The following is a 25,188-nucleotide window of genomic DNA, read 5'->3' on the forward strand; positions in this document are numbered from 1 at the left end:
CGTTGACTATGAGACCACAGTGAAGTTAGTTTCACTTTGCCTATGAGTTCAAATAATAGGCGAGTGCAGATGCATGTAGACTATATTCTGCTAGTCACAAACAGTAAAGCAAGGTTTAGTTCCATACACGGTCTTGTGTGCAAGCAGATTCCCTATAATGCGCTGACTGTCAAACTACCAATGCGCTGTTTGAAGTTCCGTTCCATGCTGTTAAAGGGAATGATAGATGTCACTCTCATTGGTTTAAAGGACGTAACGCCCAAAACACACCCATGACTGATTAAGAAACAGAACAACAGTCTGCTGAGATCAACGAACCGGACAGTAAGTAACTGCTGTGTGCTCGTCTTCACTGAGACTTGGTTAAATGACAACATTCCGGACTCTGCTGTACAACTGGAGCAGCTAGCATGCTATCGAGCAGACAGGGCCATTGTAAAGGGAGGTAAATCACGAGGAGGAGGAATCTGTGTTTACATCCGTGACTAATGGTGCCGGACACTGTAGTAGTATGCAAACACTGCTCACCACTGGCAGAGTTTATGATCATAAAGTGCCGTCCTTTTACCTGCCAAGGGAAATTACTGGCGATTCTGCTAGTCGCAGTATACATCCCGCCTACCAACAACAACAGCGATAAGAACGCGGCTCTTAGTGAACTGTACCAGGCTGTCAGTGAACAACAGACGCACACCCAGACGGTTTCACCATCTTCACTGGAGATTTTAACCATGCTGATCTAAAAACTGTACTTCCAAAGCTACACCAGCATGTTGATTTTCCAACAAGAGGAGATAACATCCTGGACCTGGTCTACACTACACAAAAGGAGCATACAAAGCCACCCCCCTCCCCACATTGGACTTTCAGACCATATCACTGTTATGCTAATGCCCGCATACAGACAAAGGGTAAAAGCCAACAAACCCGGTTCGTAAGCAGGTAAAAGTGTGGCCTGAGGGAGCCTCCGATGCTCTTCAAGACTGCTTTGACACAACAGACTGGGAAATGTTTAAGCAGGCAGCCACTTACAACAACCGGACAGACATAGAGGAGTATACAGACACTGTAACCTCTTACATCACCAAGTGCATCGATGATGTGACCCACACAAAAAGACATCATCACTGGCTAACTGGAAGCCATGGCTGACAGGGGATGTCCTCAGGCTGCTGAGGGCCAGAGACAAAGCCTACAGAGCTGGGGATGAAGCTGGCATGAAAACAGCAGAGCCAACCTGTCCCGTGGCATCAAGGAAGCAAAAAAGGAATACACTCACAAGATAACCACCCACTTCAAAGACAGCAGGAACTCACAAAGCCTATGGCAGGGCATTCAGGCCCTCACGGACTACAAGCCCGCGCCACAGAGCTGTGAGAGCAACATCCCTCTGCTCAACAACCTGAACCGCTTCTTTGCTCGGGCTTTGAAGCACAAAACAGCACCTGCCCACAGAAGACCCATCCCCTCTACATGAGCAGCCCCTGTGCCTCTCTGCCGACAGCGTGAAGAGGACACTTGCTGCTATCAACACCGTGAAGGCAACAGGTCCAGACAACATCCCAGGTCGGCGCTTGGGGGAGCTTAAGGATGTCTTCACAGACATCTTTAACACTTCCCTGAAGCAAGCCATCGCCCCATCATGTTTCAAAGCTGCCACCATCATACCTGTGCCGAAGAAAACTGCTCCATCCTGCTTCAATGACTACCGCCCTGTGGCACTGACACCCATCATCATGAAGTGCTTTGAGCGGCTTGTCATGTCACATATCAAAGCCATTCTCCCCCCCACCCTGGACCCCTTCCAGTTTGCATACCGAGCCAAGCGGGTCTACAGAGGATGCAATCTGCTCTGCCCTCCACCCAGCCCCTCACCCACCTGGAAAAAGAGACTCATATGTGAGATTGTTGTTTATAGACTTCAGTTCTGCATTCAACACCATAATACCACAACAACTCATCTGCAAACTCGACAAACTGGGACTCAGTACCTACCTCTGCAACTGGCTACTGGACTTCCTCTGTCAGAGGCCCCAAGTAGTAATGCGGTTGGCAACAATACCTCAAGCAGCATCACACTGAGCACAGGGGCCCCAGAAGGTGCTCAGTCAGTCCTCTTCTTCACCCTGCTAACGATGACTGCACTGCAACCTACAGCAACAATCACATAGTGAAATTTGCTGACGACACAACTCTGGTGGGTCTCATCACCAAGGGCGATTTAGACTCAATACAGGTTGGAGGTCGACCATCTGACCCGTGGTGCAGGGACAACAACCTCCCTGCTGAACGCCAGCAAGACCAAAGAGATTGTTGTTGACTCGGAGAGGTCACACCCAACACCTGCCACTGACCATCGACGGTGCTGTGGTGGAGAGAGCGCAGCAGCACCAAATTCCTGGGGGTGCACATCAGCGAAGACCTCTCCTGGACCACCAACACTGCATCACTGGCGAAGAGAGCTCAGCCGCCTGTACTTCCCAAGGAAACTCAGGCGAGCAAGTGCTCCACCAGCCATCATGACCACATTCTACCGAGGCACCATTGAGAGCATCCTCTCCAGCTGTATCGCTGTGTGGGGCGGAAGCTGCACTGAATACAACAGGAAAGCCCTGCAGCGCATAGTGAACACAGCTGGAAGGATCATTGGTGCTTCCCTCCTCCTGAAGGACATTTACACCACCCACCTCACCCAGTAAGTCGACTAAAAATTGTGAGTGATGCAAGTCACCCCCGCCACAATCTGTTTGATCTACTGCCCTCTGGGAAGAGGTACAGAAGCCCGCGCGCCCCGCGACTACCAGACTCACCAACAGCTTCATACACCAAGCTGTAAGGATGCTGAACTCTCTCCTCCTCTCCCCTCCACCCTCAGCTACATAACATCCTGGACATTGGACCCACAATGGCCGCCTGCACTACTCCACTTGCACACTTGAACACTTGCACACTTGTACACTTTACAACTTGGTGTTGTTGTCCTGAAAACACAACACTTCTGCTGCTCTTACATAACTTGCACCACTATGCCACTTTCTTTCATTACTCAGGTCAAACAGAACTACCCAAGCCTCTTATTGGCCTGACTTTTTTTTTAGTTTTTTATTGACTGTCTATGCACAATTTCAACAAAATTTTGCTGCTCTTATTTTTTCATTATTATATGTGCCCTCTTATTTACTTATTTACTTACTTTTTTGTTTACTTGAATGTTATGTTTGTCTGTGGACTTAAAATTGGTAAAATATGTCTTGTCTTCACCGTGGGATAGTGAGAAACGTAATTTCGATCTCTTTGTATGTCTGGAACATGTGAAGAAATTGACAATAAACCTGACTTTGACTTTGACTTTGACTTTTGAACAATGCACCTGGTCTCTGATCACAAAATCATGCCCTTAAACACCCTTAAACTTTGCATCTCTGACCATGTGTTTTTGATCACTATAATAGAGCCCATAATGTCCAACAGACTACTTATGGTTTTTCAAACTACCGAGCATCAACAGGCATGTTCTTCTGATAAGGGTGCCAGTGCAATGGGGCATGGAGGAAAAATCGAATCTGTAATAAACATAACTTGTTACGCATTATAATTTAACATTAGCCTATGTCCTAGGTTTTATAAAGTAAATAAATTCTAGCAACTCTTGTTTTAGGGCACACTGTCCATCAAATATTCTGCGATTATATTTGAGACGTTTAGGCTCCTTTCTAAACTCTGTCCATCTGCATGACATTTTTTCTCTTTCTAATCTAAAAATTCTACTGAAAGGTATGTGTCCTAACTCATGATGCTTTTCTCTAGCTCTCATAGGCTACTCTTCTGCATGTTTGGTGGTATAATAGGGACTTTGATGTTTTTTTTTCTCCTTGATTATTTTGATTATTTTGGTTGGCTGACTCACAGCAGCATTAACTAATGCTACCAACTGCAGTCCGCTAACAAAATGCAAAACTGATGTTCGAATCTCATGACATATCTAAATCAAGCACCACACAAAACTGTATTGTGGGCCAAACTCACAGAATAGGAGTTTGAGACCCCGAAGGTACTGATAGGTAGCCTGGCCCAACTGTCTAATATCTCCGCTAATTTTCATTTAGATACTAATCTGGCTTCTCTCAATGCATTCACATTTCCCTCAGCCACCAGGATGGCGGGCCAATCAGCAACAAGAGGGGATGACATTAGTTTCGAAATGACTGTGGTAAACGCTTACAAACCCTTTCAAACATTAAAAAAATTGCTGTTGAAAGAATGTGTAAATGTATACAGCAAAGATAAATACATTGTATCCTGACTACCAATGTGGTTTATCATCAGTTTGTAAAGGTAAGGCGAAATGAGAAGTAACATTAAGAATGTGATTGGTTAGGCTGGACCAGTGATTTCAAAGTTAATGCAAAGTCTGTGCTGATTACAATGCTAGGGTTGGAAACAATTCCCAATTGTGAGCCCCTACTCACTTCACAAAGTGAGTGAGTCTAGTGAAACCAGACTCTCCCTGATTAGGATGGTCACCCTATCATTCTCTCTCGCTAAAACTATCACATATTCTTTCTGTCTCACACTCCCCAAAAACTTCATGCAGAATTGTGTGATTCGCAGGCGTAAGGGAACGTAGGAGACTTCCAGTGCTTCTGGGAAAAGTGGGATATCTGGTATTTTTAGAATGACATGATTAATTTAGGCGCCCACAACATTGGATTTTTACATCAAAATTTCAAAAGGCCATGGCTTGAAAGTGGTCAGAGATAAAGTCCTACTGTAAATGTGAAAATCATTGAGTATGAACAAAAGTTTATGAAGGGGTAAATTTACTCATCTAATTTGCTCAAATTAAATTAAATTTACTCACTGTATGGCAACTACCTCGAAATATGCATCTTTCAGTAAATACTGGATGTTGAACATATTTGAGCAGTTTTACTTTCTTTTTTTTTGTCATTTCACCCACATAACAAATGAACAGGAAAACGGCAAAATGTAAACCAACAATAGTAAACTATTGCTATAACAACAAATCCTATGCTACTATACAATAAAGTAGCCTGGACAAATCAGTTCATATCTCGGATGACTTTGTAGTTTTTCAGAGCCCTATTTTTACTGCCCCTGCTGTCTGTACCATGTCCATTACGGACACGATCATCATGATTAGCACTGGCACCTCCAGCTATGTTGGGCAGAGGGTCGAAATAAGCATGGTATGCTTAGCGGACACTGCCATATACACACAAAGACGCACCTCCATTCACAGATGACTATCACTGTCAATAGACGATCGATCATAAACTCCAAAAGGCAGATATTCTCCTTCATAATCCGAATAGGTGAATAACTTCAAAGACTTCATCACACATTAACTTTTTTTCAACATTTGGTGTATTTCTGCTTCAATTTGTGCAAAAATATGGCCTGCATTGCTTCCGCGTCATAACAAATAAATGCATGTCTTCTTTGTGTGTTTCTCGCGTGTAATCTAAATACTTCCTGAAAACTTTGTGCATCGAATTCAGGCTTGAATTGAATCGGATGTCTGCCAACTAGTGGTGGAGAGTACAAATGAGATTTGTCACCATATTTGGATCTATCGTCTGTTTTAATCGGTGACATTGTTTGTTGCAATTTTGCGACTTTGGCGCTTAGAGGGTTAATGAAAAGTAAAACAAATATGCTTAGCCTTAAGTTTATTAGGTGGCCCTGGTAGTTCAGGTCCCAAGGCAATAGCTGACCTTTGCCCAGTGGTAAAGTCTGCCTTTGGCTTGGAATGGTGAATCACTGCACAAGGTGACTACTTGAAATTGCTTTTTATAGGTGCAATCTCTGTGTATTACGGTGCCATTGACCTTAGACACGTTTTTTGTTGGTCAATCACGGAATTGCTTTCCACATAACAATATGCCAAAAATGGCATAACAATATGCCAAAAATGTACTTGAACACACATCATTTAAAGACCAACATCCACATGGGTGCACAGATGGATGCAGGTGCATTTACTAACTAGATGTATTGCATAGCGGTACAAAATATGACCGCTGCTCAGTCCTGCACATTCTCTCTGGGGAAAAAAAAATACGCTAGTCAATTTACTACTCCATCCTCTCCTCTTGCAACTTTTGTGTATGTAAATAAGGGTGTGCATGTGTGTGTTTGCTTTTGTGTATATGTGTGCTTCTGTGTGTGTGTGTGTGTATGTGTTTGCTTGTGAGTGTGTGTGTGTGTGGTGGTGGGGGTGTCTGTGTGTGTGTGTGCATGTGTGTGTGCACATGCATACGTTTGTGTGTTTATGTGTGTATGTACATGCGTGTGTACATGTGTTTATGTCAGTGTGTGTGTGTGTGTGTATGCATGTGTGTGTGCTTGTAGAAATGTAGTCATCCTCTACCGGCGACCGGAAAGACCGTGCTGCACGAAACTTGGTTTTGATACGTCGCCCACCCGAATCCCCAAAAAGGAGGGTGAACACAGATCAACACACACAAGCACAGACACACACGCACACACACACAGGCATGCACACACACACACACACACACATTGCCAGCCTTCGCTGGGCCTAGCAAAAGCTACTTAAGAATACTAGCGCGGTCACTCATCTAAAATCTTCAGTAGTACGCTATGGCGCTATGGCGCTTCACTCCCCTCCCTGAAGGACATTTACACCACCCACCTCACCCGCAAGGCGACCAAAATTGTGAGTGATGCAAGTCACCCCGCTCACAATCTGTTTGATCTACTGCCCTCTGGGAAGAGGTACAGAAGCCTGCGCTCCCGCACTACCAGACTCACCAACAGCTTCATACACCAAGCTGTGGGATGCTGAACTCTCCCTCCTCTCCCCCTCCACCCTCAGCTACATAACATCCTGGACATTGGACCCACAATGGCCGCCTGCACTACTCCACTTGCACACTTGAACACTTGAACACTTGCACACTTTACAACTTGGTGTTGTTGTCCTGAAAACACAACACTTCTGCTGCTCTTACATAACTTGCACCACTATGCCACTTTCTTTATTACTCAGGTCAAACAGAACTACCCAAGCCTCTTATTGGCCTGACTTTGCACTAGTTTTTTTATTGACTGTCTATGCACAATTTCAACAAAATTTTGCTGCTCTTATTTTTTCATTATTATATGTGCCCTCTTATTTACTTATTTACTTACTTTTTTGTTTACTTGAATGTTATGTTTGTCTGTGGACTTAAAATTGGTAAAATATGTCTTGTCTTCACCGTGGGATAGTGAGAAACGTAATTTCGATCTCTTTGTATGTCTGGAACATGTGAAGAAATTGACAATAAAGCTGACTTTGACTTTGACTTTGACTTTGCATCCCACGTTATTAGGCTACCTGCCATGCCGACCATAGAGTATAAGGGTGGCGGAAAGTGAAAGTAAGGGGCTGCGATCGCACAGTCCAGGCTATAGGAGGGCGAAGTAAAAAAACGTTTACAAATAACGAATCCCGATTACCACTTGGCTGCTGTCTGGTGCTTGATGCATGAATGCATGAAATACAAGCCTTAGAGTGAAAGACGGATAGGCTACCTTCTGATCCTATAACTAATGAAAGAAATGGTTTATTTTAACACGGAGAAGGACATATTTGGCGCTTCAGTGCTGTAGCCTCCCAGAAATATTAGAGCGCTAGAATGTCCTAGTCGTAACAATTATAATTCATTAGGACTATTTTCTGCTAAAACATTAGGCTACATATTTTACATCTATGTTCAATGTAGGCTATAGGCCTACTGCTAGACGTGTACAAAAAGATAGTTACACATTCATGTCACAATCAGCAATTATTTGAATAAGACGGTAGACTAATAAGTCTTTTATTTTACAAGACGGTAGACTAATAAGTGATAACTGTTTGGCTCTTTAAAGTAGGCTCAATTTCATTTCCAGGGAAAGGTTTTAGCCTATGTTAGAGCAGGAATTAGGGCCTGGCATGTGGGGTTGTGGCATCAGGATGGTTGCTTCCCATTGTGATGTCTGTCAACCATCACGATGGCACAACCCTAAAACACACACATACGTAAAGACACACATACATACACACACACACAAACACGCCCGGCATGCAAACACACACACATACACACCCCATCACCCCCCCCCCCACCCCCACACACACACACTTGTAAAGACACACATACATACATACACAAACACACACAGGCATGCAAACACACACATCCCATTACCCCGCCCCCCACACACACACTCACATACACACTAACAAGCAAACACACACACACACAAAGAAGCGCACATAAAAGCAAACACACATGCGCACACTCATTTACATACACAAAAGTTGCAAGAGTAGGGGATGGAGTAGGAGATGGAGACAAATTGACAAGCGCGATTTATTTTTGCAGAGATAATTTGCAGGACTGAGCAGTGCTCAAATTTTGTACCGCCATGCGGTACATCTAGTTTCTACTCAAGTGCATGGGAAAATTGCACACTTCGATACAATGTCAAAGAATGCTTACTAGTGTTTTCTTCAAGCACTTAATCTTACAGCCGTTCACAGATTTCCTTTTGGTCCCCAACTTCTTTCTGTATTTACAGTTAGATTTCATATTAGGTGGGAACTTTTCTTTCAACTAGAAATAGAGCAAACAATCTTATTGTTAGTGTATGTTTCATGTTTATTCTTTGAACATAAGCCACTTACAGTTAAGCTATGCATTTCAATCAGCATGTGTGCTCCATGATAATTAACCCAATGATCTTAGTGTCTAGCAGTTGGATTGCGGTTTTGTTTAACGTTTAACTTGTGTCTAGTAATTCTACACAAGTAGACACAAGATTGTTGTTCTTAAATCATCAGAACGTCAGCAGAACAACATCAGAAGTTCTAGTGAGTTAATAATATTTGTGTGTATGTTTACTGGGAGAACAAAGTGAAAACCTTACTGGAATGGCACCGGAGTAGCACTTAGGTGTTGAATCACAAGGCACACATCGCCCCTAAATAGTGGGAGATATATTTACATTAACAACATAAAAAAAACAAGATATATCAATGAAGAAATGAAACTTACGGAAGCTTCCTGAAACACTTCCTTGTTACAGTGGTTCTTATGGATCTCCAGAACTTGTGGGATTCCAATGACGACTCCCCGTCTAGTTTCATTAAATGTTCCATCAAGAGGAACTTCATTTGCCAGTGTCTAGATCACAGACATCATTATGTGGCACTGTGCTTTATATATCCCCCAACATTTCTAATATGATGTGGTGGTAAAGTAAAAGCTGATTTCACAATAACATACCTGATTTTTACCATTAATATGGAACATGATATGATATGATTTTCCAAGTAGTGTGCTTTTTAAAGTTCCATCACTTATGTGATCAGGAAAAATCTGCTCATCTGGTATGATGTGATATTTGAATACATCTTCACTCTGTTAGGATTAGGAATAGTTTCTGTAAATGAAGTCACCATTTCACCACCAAATATTAAATGCATTAAATGTAACTAACCAATTCTGTGGAATTTGTCTTTTTCAAGAATTCCTCAATGGCACTATCAAACGGAATGAGAAGAGTGTGGCCTTCTTTTGATATGTTATCTGTTAAGTTTAAATGCTAAGGAACAATGAAAAACAATGGTATAAAACATCCAGCTTTCAATAAAATTAAACTGAATTGCAAAGAAAATGGGTCATCTAGGCTGTTTTGTGTATGTCTTACTAGTGCAGCTTTTCTAAAGAGGCTAAACATGGGTGTCTTGTTCAGAAAGTCCATCAGGTCAGGTGGCACAGGAGGAAGAGCTGAAATTGGAGGTCTCAGCACCTAAAATAAATGGTGTATAAACAACTGTCATAGTCCTGCTACTACAATTTACTTTGGTGAGAACAAGTAAAGAATAATAAATAAATAAATACTGTGTTGATGATATGGATGTATCCATTCACTGCTGGAATGTCAGGGACAAGAATGGTGGCATTTTCTACCACAATCTCCTGGAATGAAAAGAAAAAACAGTGAAAATACAGCAACATGATCAAATGTTTATAATAAAAAGTATGTATCTATCTATCTATCTATCTATCTATCTATCTATCTATAAAGGGTAAAATAATTCATGCGTTCACTAAACAAAGATTATGGAAATTAAACACCACTTTTCCATCAAAAAGCTTGTAAAATGCATAACTTGTTAGATTTAAGAACTAGGTTCGCTAGCTCTGTGTGTTATGAGTCCCATAGAACAACACTGCCATCTACTGGATTAGAAAGTGTCAGCAGGCTACTTGTGGATCTGGGTGGCTTCTCTGCCGCAAAGATTGTCTCAAAAATACGTGTGCTGATCCACAAATGCGAAAACGAAAACTGTGTGTACTGGTGATCCACAAATGCAAAATTAGATTTCACAAAGGCAATTTTCAGTTTTACAAATGCCATTTCATTTACAAATACACATCTACAATTGTGAAAACCAATTTAGTTACAAATATGATTTTTTTTATTTGTAGATATCAAAACACACATGCAAATCAAGAAATATTTGTGGATCCCCCTCTGCGCATATACAAATATTATTGAGACAAATTTAGCTCTATAGAGATTCGGTATTTTGCGATTTGTCCTATGGGAAAATAACATGGCCATTTTGAATTATCGCACATGTTAAACTCTCACGGGGACGAAGAAGTCTGAAATGCAGACGATTTGCTCAACACGCTTTTGTCCTCTGCCTTCGAGTGGCTCCAGTGATCTTTGGTACGTTAAGACGGAAAAGCTATCCCAGAGCTAAATTGCCATGCAACTTGCCATAGGTAGTTAGCTTCAATTAACACCCGGATGTCCTTATATGGGCAAAGATGGCAGCTTTGGTTCTTTTTTGTAGGCGAACTTCAGAGGTCTATTGATAGAAGTAGGATGCACCAGAGCTCAATTGCAAGCGTCACAACACATAACAAAATGTGGAAAACTTGAAAGGGTCTGAAAACATTCCGGTTGCACTGTATATTAATGCTAGCTATAATAAGAAAGCACAACTGAGTAAAGCTTAAACTTGGTAATGCATAGATTAGATTAGTTAAGTTTTTAAGTCATTATGCTAGGCTTTTAAGCTTTATTATTGTGTGTGTATTTTACCATAAAGATCTTTACTTGAAATCAATGAGTCTCTTTTAATTCCTTGAGTGGTATATAATAATTTCATAGTGAATGAAATATGAATTTTGCTAGTAAAGTATAAATATATACAGCGAACGCACTCCACTAATGTTTTTGATGTCCCATTTTGTGTTTGTCTGAAGAGTTGGCAGTTGCTGGTTGACATGCTGTTGTAAATCCTCATAGGAAAATACACCATCTAAAAAGTGTGCTCTGAAAAATGACAGAGAATGTATTACAGTTTTGGTCCAATAGGCTAGCACCTAGTGAAGCATTTTCATTCATATACAGTAGTTCTTACAATTATGAAATTAGATGACTGAAATAAAAAAGATGACTGAAATATGAGACACTTTATGGGATACAATCACTACAGTCAAACAAACTATTGGTATTTTCACATTATTGTCATGGAATATTGCAGCTACATGTACAAATGTTTCCATGTAGATAGCTGAAATAGAGGCCCTATACAAATCCGTACTTTAGAAGGTGTGGGAGTCTGTAATAGTCGAACCAAAATGTCTCTTCAGTACTGCTTAAATTTTTGAAAGCACTTCTGGAGGGCACCAAAGCTGTGATATTTCCACCAAGATTGAATAAATGTGATTTCTACAACAAACAAAAAGAAACACTTAAATAATCCAACATGACACCAAATAACATTGTTTAATTGAATCTGAGCATTATCTGAATGTAAGTCAACTTTTGAATGCTTAAAAGGTGCCCTGCCACACAAAACCGTTCTTACTTCTATTTTTTTTAAACATGTTAGGTCCATATGTGTTTGTGCTATGTCGTGAATGTGAAAATGAACAGCTACCTCCTCTGTAAGCTCTAGCCACTGAAAAGAAATAAGCGGAGAAATCAGGCCAATTGCAAACGCTCTTCAGTTTGACGTAGAATTGATTGAGCTCATTACTATTCATGATCTCGCCCAGTTCAGACTGTGCCCACAGAATTAGTCTAGCTCTGTGACAATTTTCGTATGCAAGGATGGCTGAATGTCAACGGGCTATGCATAAATAGAGCTTCAACAATGCATTTTGCCAAAGAACCCAGACTTGGCTTCAGTTTATTTTTTGGAACAATGCCACAGGCTTTGCAAAAAGGTTGCTGTTGAAGCCTGGAGCAGTAGGCTACCATCGCAGCAGTCTACGACCAGTGCCCAGTCCGTAAGTAAAACGTTATTGTCAACTCGAGGAAGTGCTATGTTATACAGGTTTAATGAACTCGCTAGCCTAGCAGGTGTTACTGAATACAACAGGAAAGCCCTGCAGCGCATAGTGAACACAGCTGGAAGGATTATTGGTACCTCCCACCTCACCCGCAAGGCGACCAAAATTGTGAGTGATGCAAGTCACCCCGCTCACAATTTGTTTGATCTACTGCCCTCTGGGAAGAGGTACAGAAGCCTGCGTCCCCGCACCACCAGACTCACCAACAGCTTCATACACCAGGCTGTTAGGATCCTGAACTCTCTCCCCCCTCCACCCTCAGCTACATAACATCCTGGACTTTTAGACCCAAAATGGCTGCCTTGCACTACTCCACTTGTACACTTGCAACTTGTTATTGTTGTCCTGTTGTCCTGAACACTTCTGAACACACTTCTGCTGCTCTTACATAACTTGCACCACTATGCCACTTGCATACTTAGGTCAAACAAAACTACCTCAGCCATTTATTGGCCTGACTTTTGCACTATTATATTGACTGTCTACTGTATGCACAATTGCACAATTTCTACCAAATTTTGCTGCTCTTATTTCTTCATTGTATGTGCCTTCTTATTTTTACTTTTTATATTGTTTACTTGAATGTTATGTTTGTTTGTGGACCTAATTGGTAAAATATGTCTTGTCTCCACCGTGGGATAGTAGGAAACGCAATTTCGATCTCTTTGTACTGTATGTCTTGACATGTGAAGAAATTGACAATAAAGCAGACTTTGACTTTGACTTTGTTATGCCCATTTGGACAATGCTAGCACTCGCTAGCCAATTAAGTTCATGCCATGAAGCTAAAGTTAGTTGATAACAGCTACCATCGCGGCAGTCTACGACCAGTGCCCAGTCCGTAAGTAAAACATTATTGTCAACTTGAGGAAGTGCTATATTATATAGGTTTAATGCACTCGCTAGCCTAGCAGGTTGTATGCCCATTTGGTCATAGCACTCGCTAGCCAAGCTATCGACTAGTGCTAGCTGTTAGCCAATCAGAGTCAATATTAATGAGAACTGAAAAAAAATGTTAGAGTTCATGGTAGAACTTCAGACATTACCACAAAGTAATGAAATACGTGTGGCAGGACACCTTTAATGGTTTGTTGATGTTAATTTACCAGTGTTACCTATTTCTGTAAATATTTCTAATAAAGTTGGTTTTCCAAACCTGAATTAAACGATAGAAACTATAGTAATCAGAATTTCCATCCAGTTCCTGCATATAAAAAGATGGACACGATTAGAACACATTATAAAATTATTTCCTTGTAACAGCAATCAATGGAGTGTTTTGCAACTAAAAAATATATACCGGTACATATACCGTACCATCAGTATGCTACCATAGCATGTGATCCCGTCCCCTTGGTAGTTTTCTGGGCAAACACAATTACGTAATCCAGTACCATTCTGCTTGCATGTTGCCTATAATAAAATACAATACAATGAATATCAAGGATTCATTGTTAAATAGACATAGTTAAAGAATTTTCTGCTTAAACAATATCTTACAATAATGATTAAGGGAATGTTTTTCTGATGATTTAATGGTATATAATTCCGGCTTGCCTTAATCTTAAAGGATAATTCCGGTATGTAGCTTTGAGTCCCTTTTCTGATTTGTTTTGGATGGACTAGAGTGGCGGACACAAAATTTTGATTATGGGTCCTGTCTCGACTCTCTGACTCGCTTTTGACTGTTTCAGAGTGGCTGGCTATGGGCATGCACAAACATGTCCTTAAAACAACCCTTAACGTTCGTTTTCAAAACTGTGCAACTCACCTAGTGGTTAGTGATTATTAAAAACAAAATATATCGGCGCAATGTATGATTTTCAATCCGCTCAATATTTGAGTCTAAAGCATAGACAGTAAAAGAAGGTCTCGTGGAAAGACTACAACTAAATGTAAACAGACCCCATTTCTGTTTCCGGTAGCGCAGTAATATCAACAAGCAATGAGTCTTCCAACAGAAATAAATAGGATTTTACAAAATGGCAAATAACACACGACATAAACTGTATTTCGCTACACTACTTGTTTTGGAACATCAACGAACATCACTAACCACTCGGTGAGTTGCACAGTTTGAAAAAGAATGTTAAAGGTGCCATGTGTAATGTCTGCCAAAAAATCAATTCATACTCCACATTCCATAAAAGATGGGGGCAGTATACCTCCAGAAAGTGAGTTGGTCTACCCTAGAGCATGGGCGGATTATGAACTTTCGGGCTCCTGGGCCCAGATGTATTAAGGGCCCCCCACTAATTGTCATATATGTAGAAGCGGGAGGGGGTTGGGGGTCCTCCCCCAGAAAATGTTTAATTTGTTTGATGTGATTTCCTGTATTCTGGTGCATTCTGGTTGATATTGAGGCAATGATTCCATGCAAAGGCTTGGGCTTCATGGCCCCCTGACCCCTTGGGTCCCTGGGCCTGGGCCCGGTAGGCCCGTGCAGTAATCCATCCCTGCCCTAGAGTAACAACCGAGAAACGTGTATTGCAGTTTGGCTGGCGGTTATGTTGCCCACATACCGCCTTCCATGGCCGAAACTAGTATTATGACACCTGTCAGGCTGTGGCTAGTAATTTAGCATGCTAATTCAGGTTGATATCTCTGCAGCACTATACCTTGTCATTTTTTTAATCACATCATCGCCCTTATTTCTTCTCATTCTTTTGATGCATGTAGCTCATTTTTGGGATATTTTTACCTCAATTCTTACACATGCCACCTTTAAGTGTTGTTTTCAGGACATGTTTGTGCATGCCCATAGCCAGCCACTCTGAAACTGTCAGAGGCGATTCAAAACGAGTCAGAAAGTTGAGACAGGACCCATCGTTAACATTTCAGTGTCCACCACTCTAGTTCATCCAAAACAAACTAGAAAAGGGACTCAAAGTGCTAAATACCGGAATTATCCTTTAAAGTTTTGAGCAAAGAGTATTTTGTGTGTGAAATTTGCGAAGCACACCAGTTCATGGCAACCTCCATTGTTCTTTAGACAGGGATTTGCCATACTGCACACAAGGCCATCTCCCAAGTATCCCTTCTTGCAGGAGCAATCATTCTGCAAAACAACACAAACCTGTGATTGCCCACTGCTTTTCCACTGAAAAGCAATCCATTTTCTGAGAATCACCTTTGTCCTTTCAAACGACATCTTGTGTCATTGCTCCCAATTGTGTCACTGAACTGTTGGAGAATTAAACCCCTGGTTGCTCACCGTGATTCTACAGCACGTTTACTCAGAATATCAAACATGAACCTCAAAGCTCTGGAATTCCCTTCCCCATCACACCAGGCATTGTGAATCCATTGCAAACTAAAATCTTAAAATATTTATCTTAAACATATTTACAGGTAATCTGAAAATCTCAGGCTATCATATTCGTTGTGATATGGTTTTTATGTATTGGTTGCAAGTATGTTTAATGTTTTGTAAACTGCAGCTAATGCCGTCACTGTCATGTGGTTTATATGGAAATGATGGTACTTAGTGTATAAACAAACTGGTGATAAATATAATAAATCCTTTCCTATGATATATAGTGCAACAGATGTGAAATAAAACAAAATTGCTCATAATGTAAAGTTATGCTTTATGGCAATACCTGTCCAGGGCCAGTGGTCACACAATCTGCATTTTTATGGCAGCCTCCTCGACTCTCCAGCAGGCAGTTATTGATTTCAGCACAGACTGCACCATCTCCCGTCCAACCCTCATTGCATATACATGATATGTTGCCTGGGCCAATATACACACACTGGGCCTGCAATAAAGGCACACGAGACACATTTACAAAGGCAGAGAAATGGTAGATGCTAGAAATGGTTGAGTTAGACTGGCAACTGGATTTTATACATGAATAACCAGACTGCACCCATGTTTAAATTCAACGTCTGCTCTCTATGTTTAATTTAATGACAACTCAGATGTGTAATAGAGATTAAGTGAGGAAACATACATTTGAGTCACAGCCCCCTCTGATAGGCTTCAAGCAGAGGTTAACAGGAGTACAGGAGTGTCCATCACCCTCATAACCTTGTCTACACACACATCTGAAACATAAAAGTCATCCAGAGAGTCACTTAAAACAAATACATGGCACTATGATATGATAATGTGACTTTAGCCAACCAACCTAAATATGTTCACTGATCAACCGTTTGTCCAGTCCTCATATGAGACTGGACAAACGGTTGATCAGAGAACATATTTAGGTTGGTTGGCTAAAGTCACACCATCATATATTGTTTGATGAAACAACTGCATTTTAATTAATGGGCATGTTGGACATTATCTAACAAGTTAGTCTCTTGAAGGGCCCTATCACACAGCACATTGTGGCAGCAAGCAAGACAAATGTCTTGTTCCTATCTTAAACCCAATGCAGTGATGTTTTTTCCGCCAAACGCTCAAGTTCAAGTTGTCAAATGAACATTGCGCACCCATGGGTGTGTCAATGACATAAATAGGTGTGGTCAGCCATATGATCAAAAATTGCTATTTTAACGTCACTAATAATGATAACGCTACTGACCAAGAAAAATGTGGTCTAAAGTGAAAGGTGCTTGTAATCCACAGCTATGGGCTCACAGTTACAAAATGTTCCAGACAACATGACGGGTCTGCTTGGATGAATGTACTGTACTTAGGATTTTTATTCAGACATTCAAAAATTATTGGGGTAAGGTAAGTAAGAAAGTAAGACTTTGTTTTGCCGTTAACTATTAGTTCAATTACTAGGGGAGTGCAGATGCATATAGGCTATACTCTCATTGTCACACACATGCATTTTAGCAAAGCAAGCTTTAGTGGAATCCTGCTGTTGCATACACGGTCTCGCCAGTGATTTTGAACACCTTGCTCTTGGAAATGGCAGATATCACTCCCATTGGTTTAATGGATTTTGCACTCAAAATACACTCATGACTAATTAAGACACCACTGACAAGATAACATATTTTGATTTAGACACGACTTAAACAATCATGCACTTAATTTTGTTCTTTTTCCTGGACCCAATGATTTTTGGGATTCACAAATGTTTTCTTATTTTCTCTAGGTAATTGTAACAACTTAAATTATGTCAATGCCCCACTCATCAGGCCCAATGACATTTCAATGTTCAGCGTCGCCCACCTACTGATCACTTCTGGACTGCACCTGTATTCACTTGTTTGCCTGCACCTGTATTCACTAGATTGCCTGCTCCTGTGTTGTTTACCTGCACCTGTGTTCACTAGATTGTCAGCACCTGTATTGTTTACCTGCACCTGTATCCACTTATTTTCAGTTGTATTTGAACCCCTTAGTTTGGCTTGCACATTGCAAAAGGGTTTTTCAGCTAAAGCCGGCCTGACATTGTGTGATTTCACAGTCGGCGACTATATTTCCAAAGTTGTACTGGAGTCGTGGCACGCTCCTGTCAACTAGATTGTTGAGTGTAAGGTGCCAATCTTAGTGTTTTTAAGTCAGTCGGAGTCGGTCTTTTTCTAGTTTTGCCGTTACGACAATATCAAACATGTTTGATATTATCGCAAGTCTTTCTAGTCGTGGCTCATGCAAATAGTGACGTGAACTATAAAAAACAATAGTGACCTCTCTCCAACACCAAACAGGAAGGGGCAAAGTAGGTGACAGCTGTAGCCTGTATGAATATTTGTTATTCTTAATAATATTTGTCATTTCTTATACATATTTAGTCGGCTCTTCCACGTGACAGAACAACTCTATATCGGTTACGGCTCCCACACACAGCTGCGTTCCGTCAACGCATTCCAGTGGGTGTTCCCGACGGTAGCTATGCAAATGACTTGAAGTAAAACCGTAATATGATTGGTTGGTGCCGTCCGTAGATTGGCTTGATTGGCCGGTGCGTAGATTGGCTTGATTGGCCGGTTCTCCCAGCGGGAGAAAAGTGACGCGACGGACCCACAATTCAGTTCGGCAACGGATCACGTGAGCCCATTTAAAGTGAATGGGATGCGTCTCCAGCAACGCGATGCACGCAGCTGTGTGTGGGAGCCGTTAGGAATGTCACGCATGAAACAATGCTGCAGAAACACGAAAATACAACTTTGAGTTTGGTAGGCTATCATTTCAGTTCCTGTTTATCTATTGCACGATGGGTAATAATTTAAAGGAATCTAGTTGCTGTCTTGTGAATAGTGACCCTGCAAGATCCCTAGTCATTGCAAAATCATAGTCTGTGACTTAAAACTCTACTACTCAGTCAACAGCCATCAGACACACATATCCCAGATGCACCCCTCCCCTCCCCTTACACCCCTCACCATTACAGATCAAGTGACAGTCCAACTAAAGAAATTGCGCAGCAATAAAGCAGCGGGGCCTGACAGACTGTGTCCAAGGCTACTCAAGGCCTGTGCTGCTGAACTGGGGGAGCCACTGAAGCACATCTTCAATCTGAGCCTACGCCTTGGACAAGTTCCAACACTGTGGAAGACATCATGTCTTACCCCTGTCCCTAAGAAGCCACACCCTAGTGAGCTTAATGACTACAGACCTGTCGCTCTTACATCACATGTGATGAAGACAATGGAGCCATTGGTCTTAGGTATGCTCAGACCCCAGATGCACCATGCACTAGACCCGTTACAGTTTGCATACCAGGAGAAAGTGGGCGTGGGACGATGCCATCACTTATCTTCTACACAGGACACATTCCCACCTAGACAAGGGGAAAAGTGCTGTGAGAATCATGTTCTTTGATTTCTCAAGTGCTTTTAACACCATCCAGCCCCTCAGATTGGGAGACAAGCTCTTGCAGATGGGCATGGACGCTCACCTGGTAACCTGGATTACAGACTACCTGACCGAGCGACCACAGTTCGTTAGACTGAAGAACTGTCTCTCTGACACTGTGATCAGCAGCACCGGAGCGCCACAGGGAACTGTGCTCTCTCCAGTCCTGTTCACCCTGTACACATCTGACTTCTGCTACAACACCACATGCAGAAGTTTTCTGATGATGCTGCAATTGTTGGATGTATCAGGAACGGGCAGGAGGAGGAGTACAGGAGCCTAGTTAGTTAGTTAGTTTATTTGTCCTTACATAGGAAATTTGTTTTCACATACCATACAAGCCTCACATACATGAAATACATAGATACACACAGTCACGGTTCTTCACCCACCACCCACCACCCTGCCACCACATACCCCACCCACATATATCACAACAGCACACAAACAGCACATATACATCACATTACACAGATACAAACAGGAAAACTATCACCAGTTGACATTACAGAGGAATGAGGGCGGCACAGTGATCCATCACCGCTGTGATCTGTTGTTAAGTGCTGCTATTGCAGAGGGCACAAAGCTTTTCCCCAAGCGTACTCGCTTCCACCCCATAGCCCTGTATCTGCGTTTTGATGGAAGCACAGAGTACAGGTGTCTGGTGGAGGACTTTGTGCAATGGTGCAAACTCAATCATCTTCAACTCAACACTTCAAAGACCAAGGAGATGGTGGTGGATTTCCGCAGGTCTAAGCGCACTCTGCTACCAGTCCACATTGATGGGGTCAATGTGGAGGTGGTTAGCACCTACAAGTATCTGGGTCTCCCCCTGGACAATAAACTGGACTGGTCAGCCAACACTGATGCACTCTACAAGAAAGGGCAGAGCAGGCTGTACTTCCTGAGGAGGCTGCGGTCCTTCAATGTGTGCAGCAAGCTCCTCAGGATGGTCTACCAGTCTGTTGTTGCCAGCGTCCTCTTCTATGCAGCAGTATGTTGGGGAGGAAGCACAAGGAAGAAGGATGCGGGGCAAATTGACAGGCTGGTAAGGAAAGCTGGCTCTGTAGTGGGAGCTGAACTGGAGTGCATCACTTCACTATCTGACAAAAGGACCCTGAACACCTGAACAAACTGATCAACATCTTGGACAATGAGTGTCACCCACTCCACAGCAATATTGTTAAGCAGAAGAGCCTGATCAGCTGGAGACTTCGCTCACTGCCTTGCACAACAGACAGACTGAGAAAGTCATTTGTCCCCAGGGCCATTGAACTGTTCAATGCCTCACTTAAGGGAAGAGGAGAGATAGACTTCTCTGCATAGTCTGTCTGCCTCTTCACTCCCTCCATGTTTGGATACTGTCTGTCCACTAGCCACTTTACCACTGTCTTTCTGCCTCACTGTTTGCGTGCTATATTAGCACATTAGCACATATGCATAACCCCTCCCTCCATGCCACAGCCGAACTGTGGCCACACTTATACCTTTTCTTAAAATAGTTAAATATATAGATATATAGACTTTACTTTACTTTATTTCTGCATTGTTGCACTGTTGGACTCATTTGCACTATCACCATGACCACTATCACCATTGCACTATCACCATGACACTCATTCACACAGAGCACCTTACCTTACCTTACTATGCACAGAGAATCACAGGCTCAGTCCCTGCCTCAGTCATTGCAAGCGCCTCTGATTGATTAATCATCACTATGTGGATACTGTTTTTAGAATTGATTTAGATTAAGTGTTAGTTAGTATAATTTGTATTTTAGTATATTTAGCATATTCTTTATCATCTACTGTCCTTATTGCTTAGTTGTGTTTTTATGTTATATACTTTAATTACTCTTTCTGCTGTTAAAGAATGTGTTTGTGTTGTCTGTATGCTGCTGAGACCTTGAATTTCCCCTGGGGATCAATAAAGTATCTATCTATCTATCTATCTATCTATCTATCTATCTATCTATCTATCTATCTACTTGTTTTTAGATGTGAGAGGGTCTGAGACTGTAGTCTTTCAAAAATCTTTTCCAAATCTTTGCAAATCTTTCCAAAGTCTGTCGGTGTAAGAAGGGCTTAAGTTGCCTCATACTGTACTTCCATCTTGCCATCCTTGGATTGTGATATGTTTTATAAGTGGTCGAGAACACATTTTGACACATAGTCTATAAATCATAAACCCCCTGATAAAATGAGTTTTGTTTATAACTTCAGCGAATAGCTCACCGACAATGGTAATTACAGGCTACTTTGGAGACACAGATGCACACATATGTATTTTTGTGTGGTGTGAACGCCGATGTTTGAGACCCTCCTTGCTTTGACCATTTGCAGAGTACTTGCACGCGGCACAACCCATGCCCTTATAGTGTTACTCCTGCTAATAACAGCACACCTTCAGTGTATGATCAAATTGGGATGCAAAATTCAGTGCACCATGGTAAGAGCAGATTTGGGTGGTTAAGGGCATAAACATAAATTAAAATAAGTAAAGTAATGCATATTATACATATTACATATCACTCACATAGTGTTGCTGCCACTGTAACTGCAGTAGGCATTGATGTGACAGTGTTCAAAAACGCCATCGGAGTTGCAGGGAGTGGCCGTCTTATCACAGTGATCCCCTGAGTATCCCTCCAGACAGGAGCCCCTCCTACAGATCCCCTGGCCGTGTGGTCTGTTGTCACATTCACCATGCACACAATGGCAGTCTGCACAAGTAGATGGGTCAAAGTTAGCGTTATGGAAATTGTACACTATGACACAATTACAAATCAGAATCGCCAAATAACTGTGATACAATGATTTTAGTGTAATTGACATTTATAAGCATTGTTTATAAGCATGGTTTTGCTGCCCAAAATCTTTTTAAAAAGCATATCGGAACTCCCCCTATTACCGTCGGTCCCGTATTTCTGCCGTCTTGCGTGTATGTGTCACTAATATCCATTTCTATACAAACCAAGACGGCGGACTCCTAAAGAAACGCAACCTAAATTAGCTATGTACCAAAAATTAAATTTTACTGTGACTCGAGGAGCTGTAAACAGTGTTGTAAGGCTGCGTGTACACAACCGCTTGGAGCTCCAGTGGAATTTTAATTTCATGACGAGAATTCTCGGTCTAACCGCTCATGTGCCGTTGAAACGGCGTAAATAGGCGACCCATCAGGCCAGCACTATAACTCCGAGTGTGGTAAACAAAATCGGATATTTCAGGCAGTAAATGCTCCCGTTAAGACCCAAACCAGATTCTGTTCAAATCTACACACCTATGGCTACTGAAAAATGTAAGGTTCATTTAGCAAATGTTATTTTGAAGTGTTAAAAAACATTGTTGTTTTAGAATTTCTGAACAAAAGTGGTGATAATTGGGGGTGTTACGATATAATACAAACTATAATACAAAAGTAGGGTGGTGCTAGGGATGTAGGGATGATACTACTAGCAGCAGTTTCTCATACAGGGAATAACTAGATGTACTGCATAGTGGTACAAAATATGACCACTGCTTAGTCCTGCACATTCTCTCCACAAAAATAAAATCACGCTTGTCAATTTGTCTCCATCTCCCACTCAATCTCCTAATCTTTCAACTTTTGTGTATGTAAATGAGTGTGTGTGTGTGTGTGTGTTTACTTTATGTATATTTGTGCTCCTGTGCGTGCGTGTGTGTGTGCATGTGTGTGTGTGCATGCCTGTGTGTGTGTGTGCATATGCCTGCTTGCCTGCATGTGTGTGATCTTTATGTGTGTGTGTGTGCACGACTGTGCGCATCTGGGTGTGTTTATGTCTGTGTGTGTGCATGCATGTATGTGTGTGTGTGTGGGTTTGTTTATTTGTGTCTGTGTCTGTGTGCCAGCATTAGGATGTTAGAGGATGATGATTGGTGTAAACTTGACATGATAAGCAATTCTGGCACTTAAAAACGCAATGTTCAATTCGGTCATATAAGTCATTCAAACGTAGTGCTAGTCATTAAAAGAAAACAGCAGCTTATACTTTTTCAGGTGCTTATTTTAGCTGTTTAAATTTCATTTTTTTGTTTTTGTTTGTTTGTTTTGATATGTCTTGAATAATATAAAGGCTGTGAAATATGTATTGTTGTATGTTAATTAGCTAATTGGAAGTGACGTCATGTTGGTTGCGTTTCACACGGACGCTTTTAATGTTGCACACTACACCTGACGGAGAACTGGGAAGCTGACTCACGGTTATGGCCGCACGCCGCTGAGTCAGAAGTTTTAAAGTTTGAAGCTGTGTTTTTCTTGGACTCATTTCCCTCTTAGCTGATATGCAGCCAGCGAGGTATGTGTGTGTTTATAATGCTTTATTCGTTTTTTTGGTTGTGTGACTGGATTTTCTAGTTATTGTGTTGCTTTACTGCTTTTAAACAGTTCAACGGTGGATTAAAAGATGAATTAAAGATGGAAATAAATCCATCAGTAAACTGAAGAACTTTGGCCTTGCGTGTTTCAAGTGAACAAGAGCTTAGGCAAAAGGAATTGGAAGTGCTTCAAGCTCAAGATAAGCAGATAGTTGCAGACCAGGAAGCAGCAGCATTAGCTCGGCGCCTACAAGAAGAGTGCGAGGAAGTTGAACGAAGAATCAAAAGACAAACCGAAGAGGCTGCCCTGTTGAAAAGGCAGCAAGAAGAGAATGCCGTTAGAAGACAATCTGTTGAAAACTTAAAGAGAGAGTTGGATCGTTTGGAAAGACTGAAAAGATTGAATGCTGCTAAAGCGAAGCTGCAAGTGTATGAAGAAAGCAATATTGACATGGGATGGATCTCGCATTTCATAAGCAGGATAACCCCATGATTCTGCAAGCAGTTAAACGAGGGGATCCCGTTCATGACTTACAACCATGTGCCATCAAGGGGAGGCATCTTCAATGATACTCAAGGTCTTGTTAAGGTTTTGGCTGAGGCAGCAAATAGGCTACCGGTTCCAGAACCAACTATCTTTTGCGGTGACCCACTTAAGTTCAATCATTGGAAGTTATCCTTTCAAACCCTAATTGAGAGGAAGAATATTCCAGATACAGAGAAGATGTTCTTCCTTGAGAAATATGTTGGTGGCACAGCAAAAGAGGCTTTAGAAGGTCATTTCCTGCTTGAGTCGGAAGATTCATATAGGTCAGCTTGGAATCTGCTTGATGAAAGGTACGGTCAGCCATTTGTTATTGCCAAGGCCTTCCGAGATAAATTATATGCTTGGCCCTGTATAGCCAATAGAGATAGTGTTGCATTAAGACAATATGTAGACTTCTTGCGCAGTTGCGAATGTGCCATACAGTGGGTCCCCGTTAAGTTTGGACGGGTTCCTTCATGAATCTCGCACCCCATTTTCTCAGCAGAAATGGCACAAACTACAGTTGACACAAACAACCACAAGGTGTCACTTGGGTGCCACTACTATTTTTGATCGACTGACTTACTGCTTCCATGGCCGAGCGGGGGCATGGGAACTTAAATTGATCACGGTAGTTTAAGCTTACACTTGACAAAACATTCTAATATGAAAATGTAGATGCAATTGTTGTAAAATGGTGCAGCTCCTTTAAGAAAGCACCGTGTGCAGGGATGGAGAGAGAAAGCGAGAGGGGATAGGCCTATGTGTGTTAGAACTTAGCGTGTGGAAAAAAAGTGCGTGCTGTTGAGACTGGGGCGAGTCATATTCAAAATAATGCAAAAAAAAAGCAATTATCCTCATTCATTGCAACCAAAGCATGCCTGCTTGCCCGGCGTTCAAGCGAAAAATATATCAAAGCACCTTTTGCGTTTGAATGTAGCACTAAAAAATGTTTAAACAGCTGGACAAATGATTTAGCTAATTGATTATATAACCTGTACACCAGCAATTGTTGAACATTTACCTGTACAAATTACATTGACAGTAGCCCAGCCTAACAGCATGTTGTAGGCCTACTGTAGAAATTTCACTTAAATTGCAACCGCAACATGCCTGCTTGCCAGCGTTCAAAGCGACAACGAAAAAGATCATAAAACAACAAGAGGG

The 25,188-nt window shown here is 41.7% G+C and overlaps 1 protein-coding gene across 3 annotated transcripts in view; it reads right to left on the reverse strand.

Moving 5' to 3' along the window:
* Nucleotides 1-25,188, reverse strand: part of stab1 (stabilin 1) — a 153,048-nt gene that overhangs the window by 74,335 nt on the left and 53,525 nt on the right. For all 3 annotated transcript variants that reach the window (XM_048254800.1, XM_048254801.1, XM_048254803.1), the window contains exons 23-37: nucleotides 21,694-21,880; nucleotides 16,352-16,445; nucleotides 15,998-16,156; nucleotides 15,358-15,453; nucleotides 13,713-13,808; nucleotides 13,552-13,599; nucleotides 11,642-11,769; nucleotides 11,259-11,370; nucleotides 9,921-9,998; nucleotides 9,727-9,828; nucleotides 9,517-9,621; nucleotides 9,303-9,437; nucleotides 9,072-9,200; nucleotides 8,944-8,997; nucleotides 8,517-8,630 (exon numbers count right to left, since the gene is read on the reverse strand). In XM_048254800.1, the coding sequence (XP_048110757.1) occupies nucleotides 8,517-8,630; nucleotides 8,944-8,997; nucleotides 9,072-9,200; nucleotides 9,303-9,437; nucleotides 9,517-9,621; nucleotides 9,727-9,828; nucleotides 9,921-9,998; nucleotides 11,259-11,370; nucleotides 11,642-11,769; nucleotides 13,552-13,599; nucleotides 13,713-13,808; nucleotides 15,358-15,453; nucleotides 15,998-16,156; nucleotides 16,352-16,445; nucleotides 21,694-21,880 (1,637 nt within the window). The remainder of the gene's footprint in view (nucleotides 1-8,516; nucleotides 8,631-8,943; nucleotides 8,998-9,071; nucleotides 9,201-9,302; nucleotides 9,438-9,516; nucleotides 9,622-9,726; nucleotides 9,829-9,920; nucleotides 9,999-11,258; nucleotides 11,371-11,641; nucleotides 11,770-13,551; nucleotides 13,600-13,712; nucleotides 13,809-15,357; nucleotides 15,454-15,997; nucleotides 16,157-16,351; nucleotides 16,446-21,693; nucleotides 21,881-25,188) is intronic.

This window comes from Alosa alosa, chromosome 10, assembly GCF_017589495.1.
Source record: "Alosa alosa isolate M-15738 ecotype Scorff River chromosome 10, AALO_Geno_1.1, whole genome shotgun sequence".
Classification (NCBI taxonomy): Eukaryota; Metazoa; Chordata; class Actinopteri; order Clupeiformes; family Clupeidae; genus Alosa; species Alosa alosa.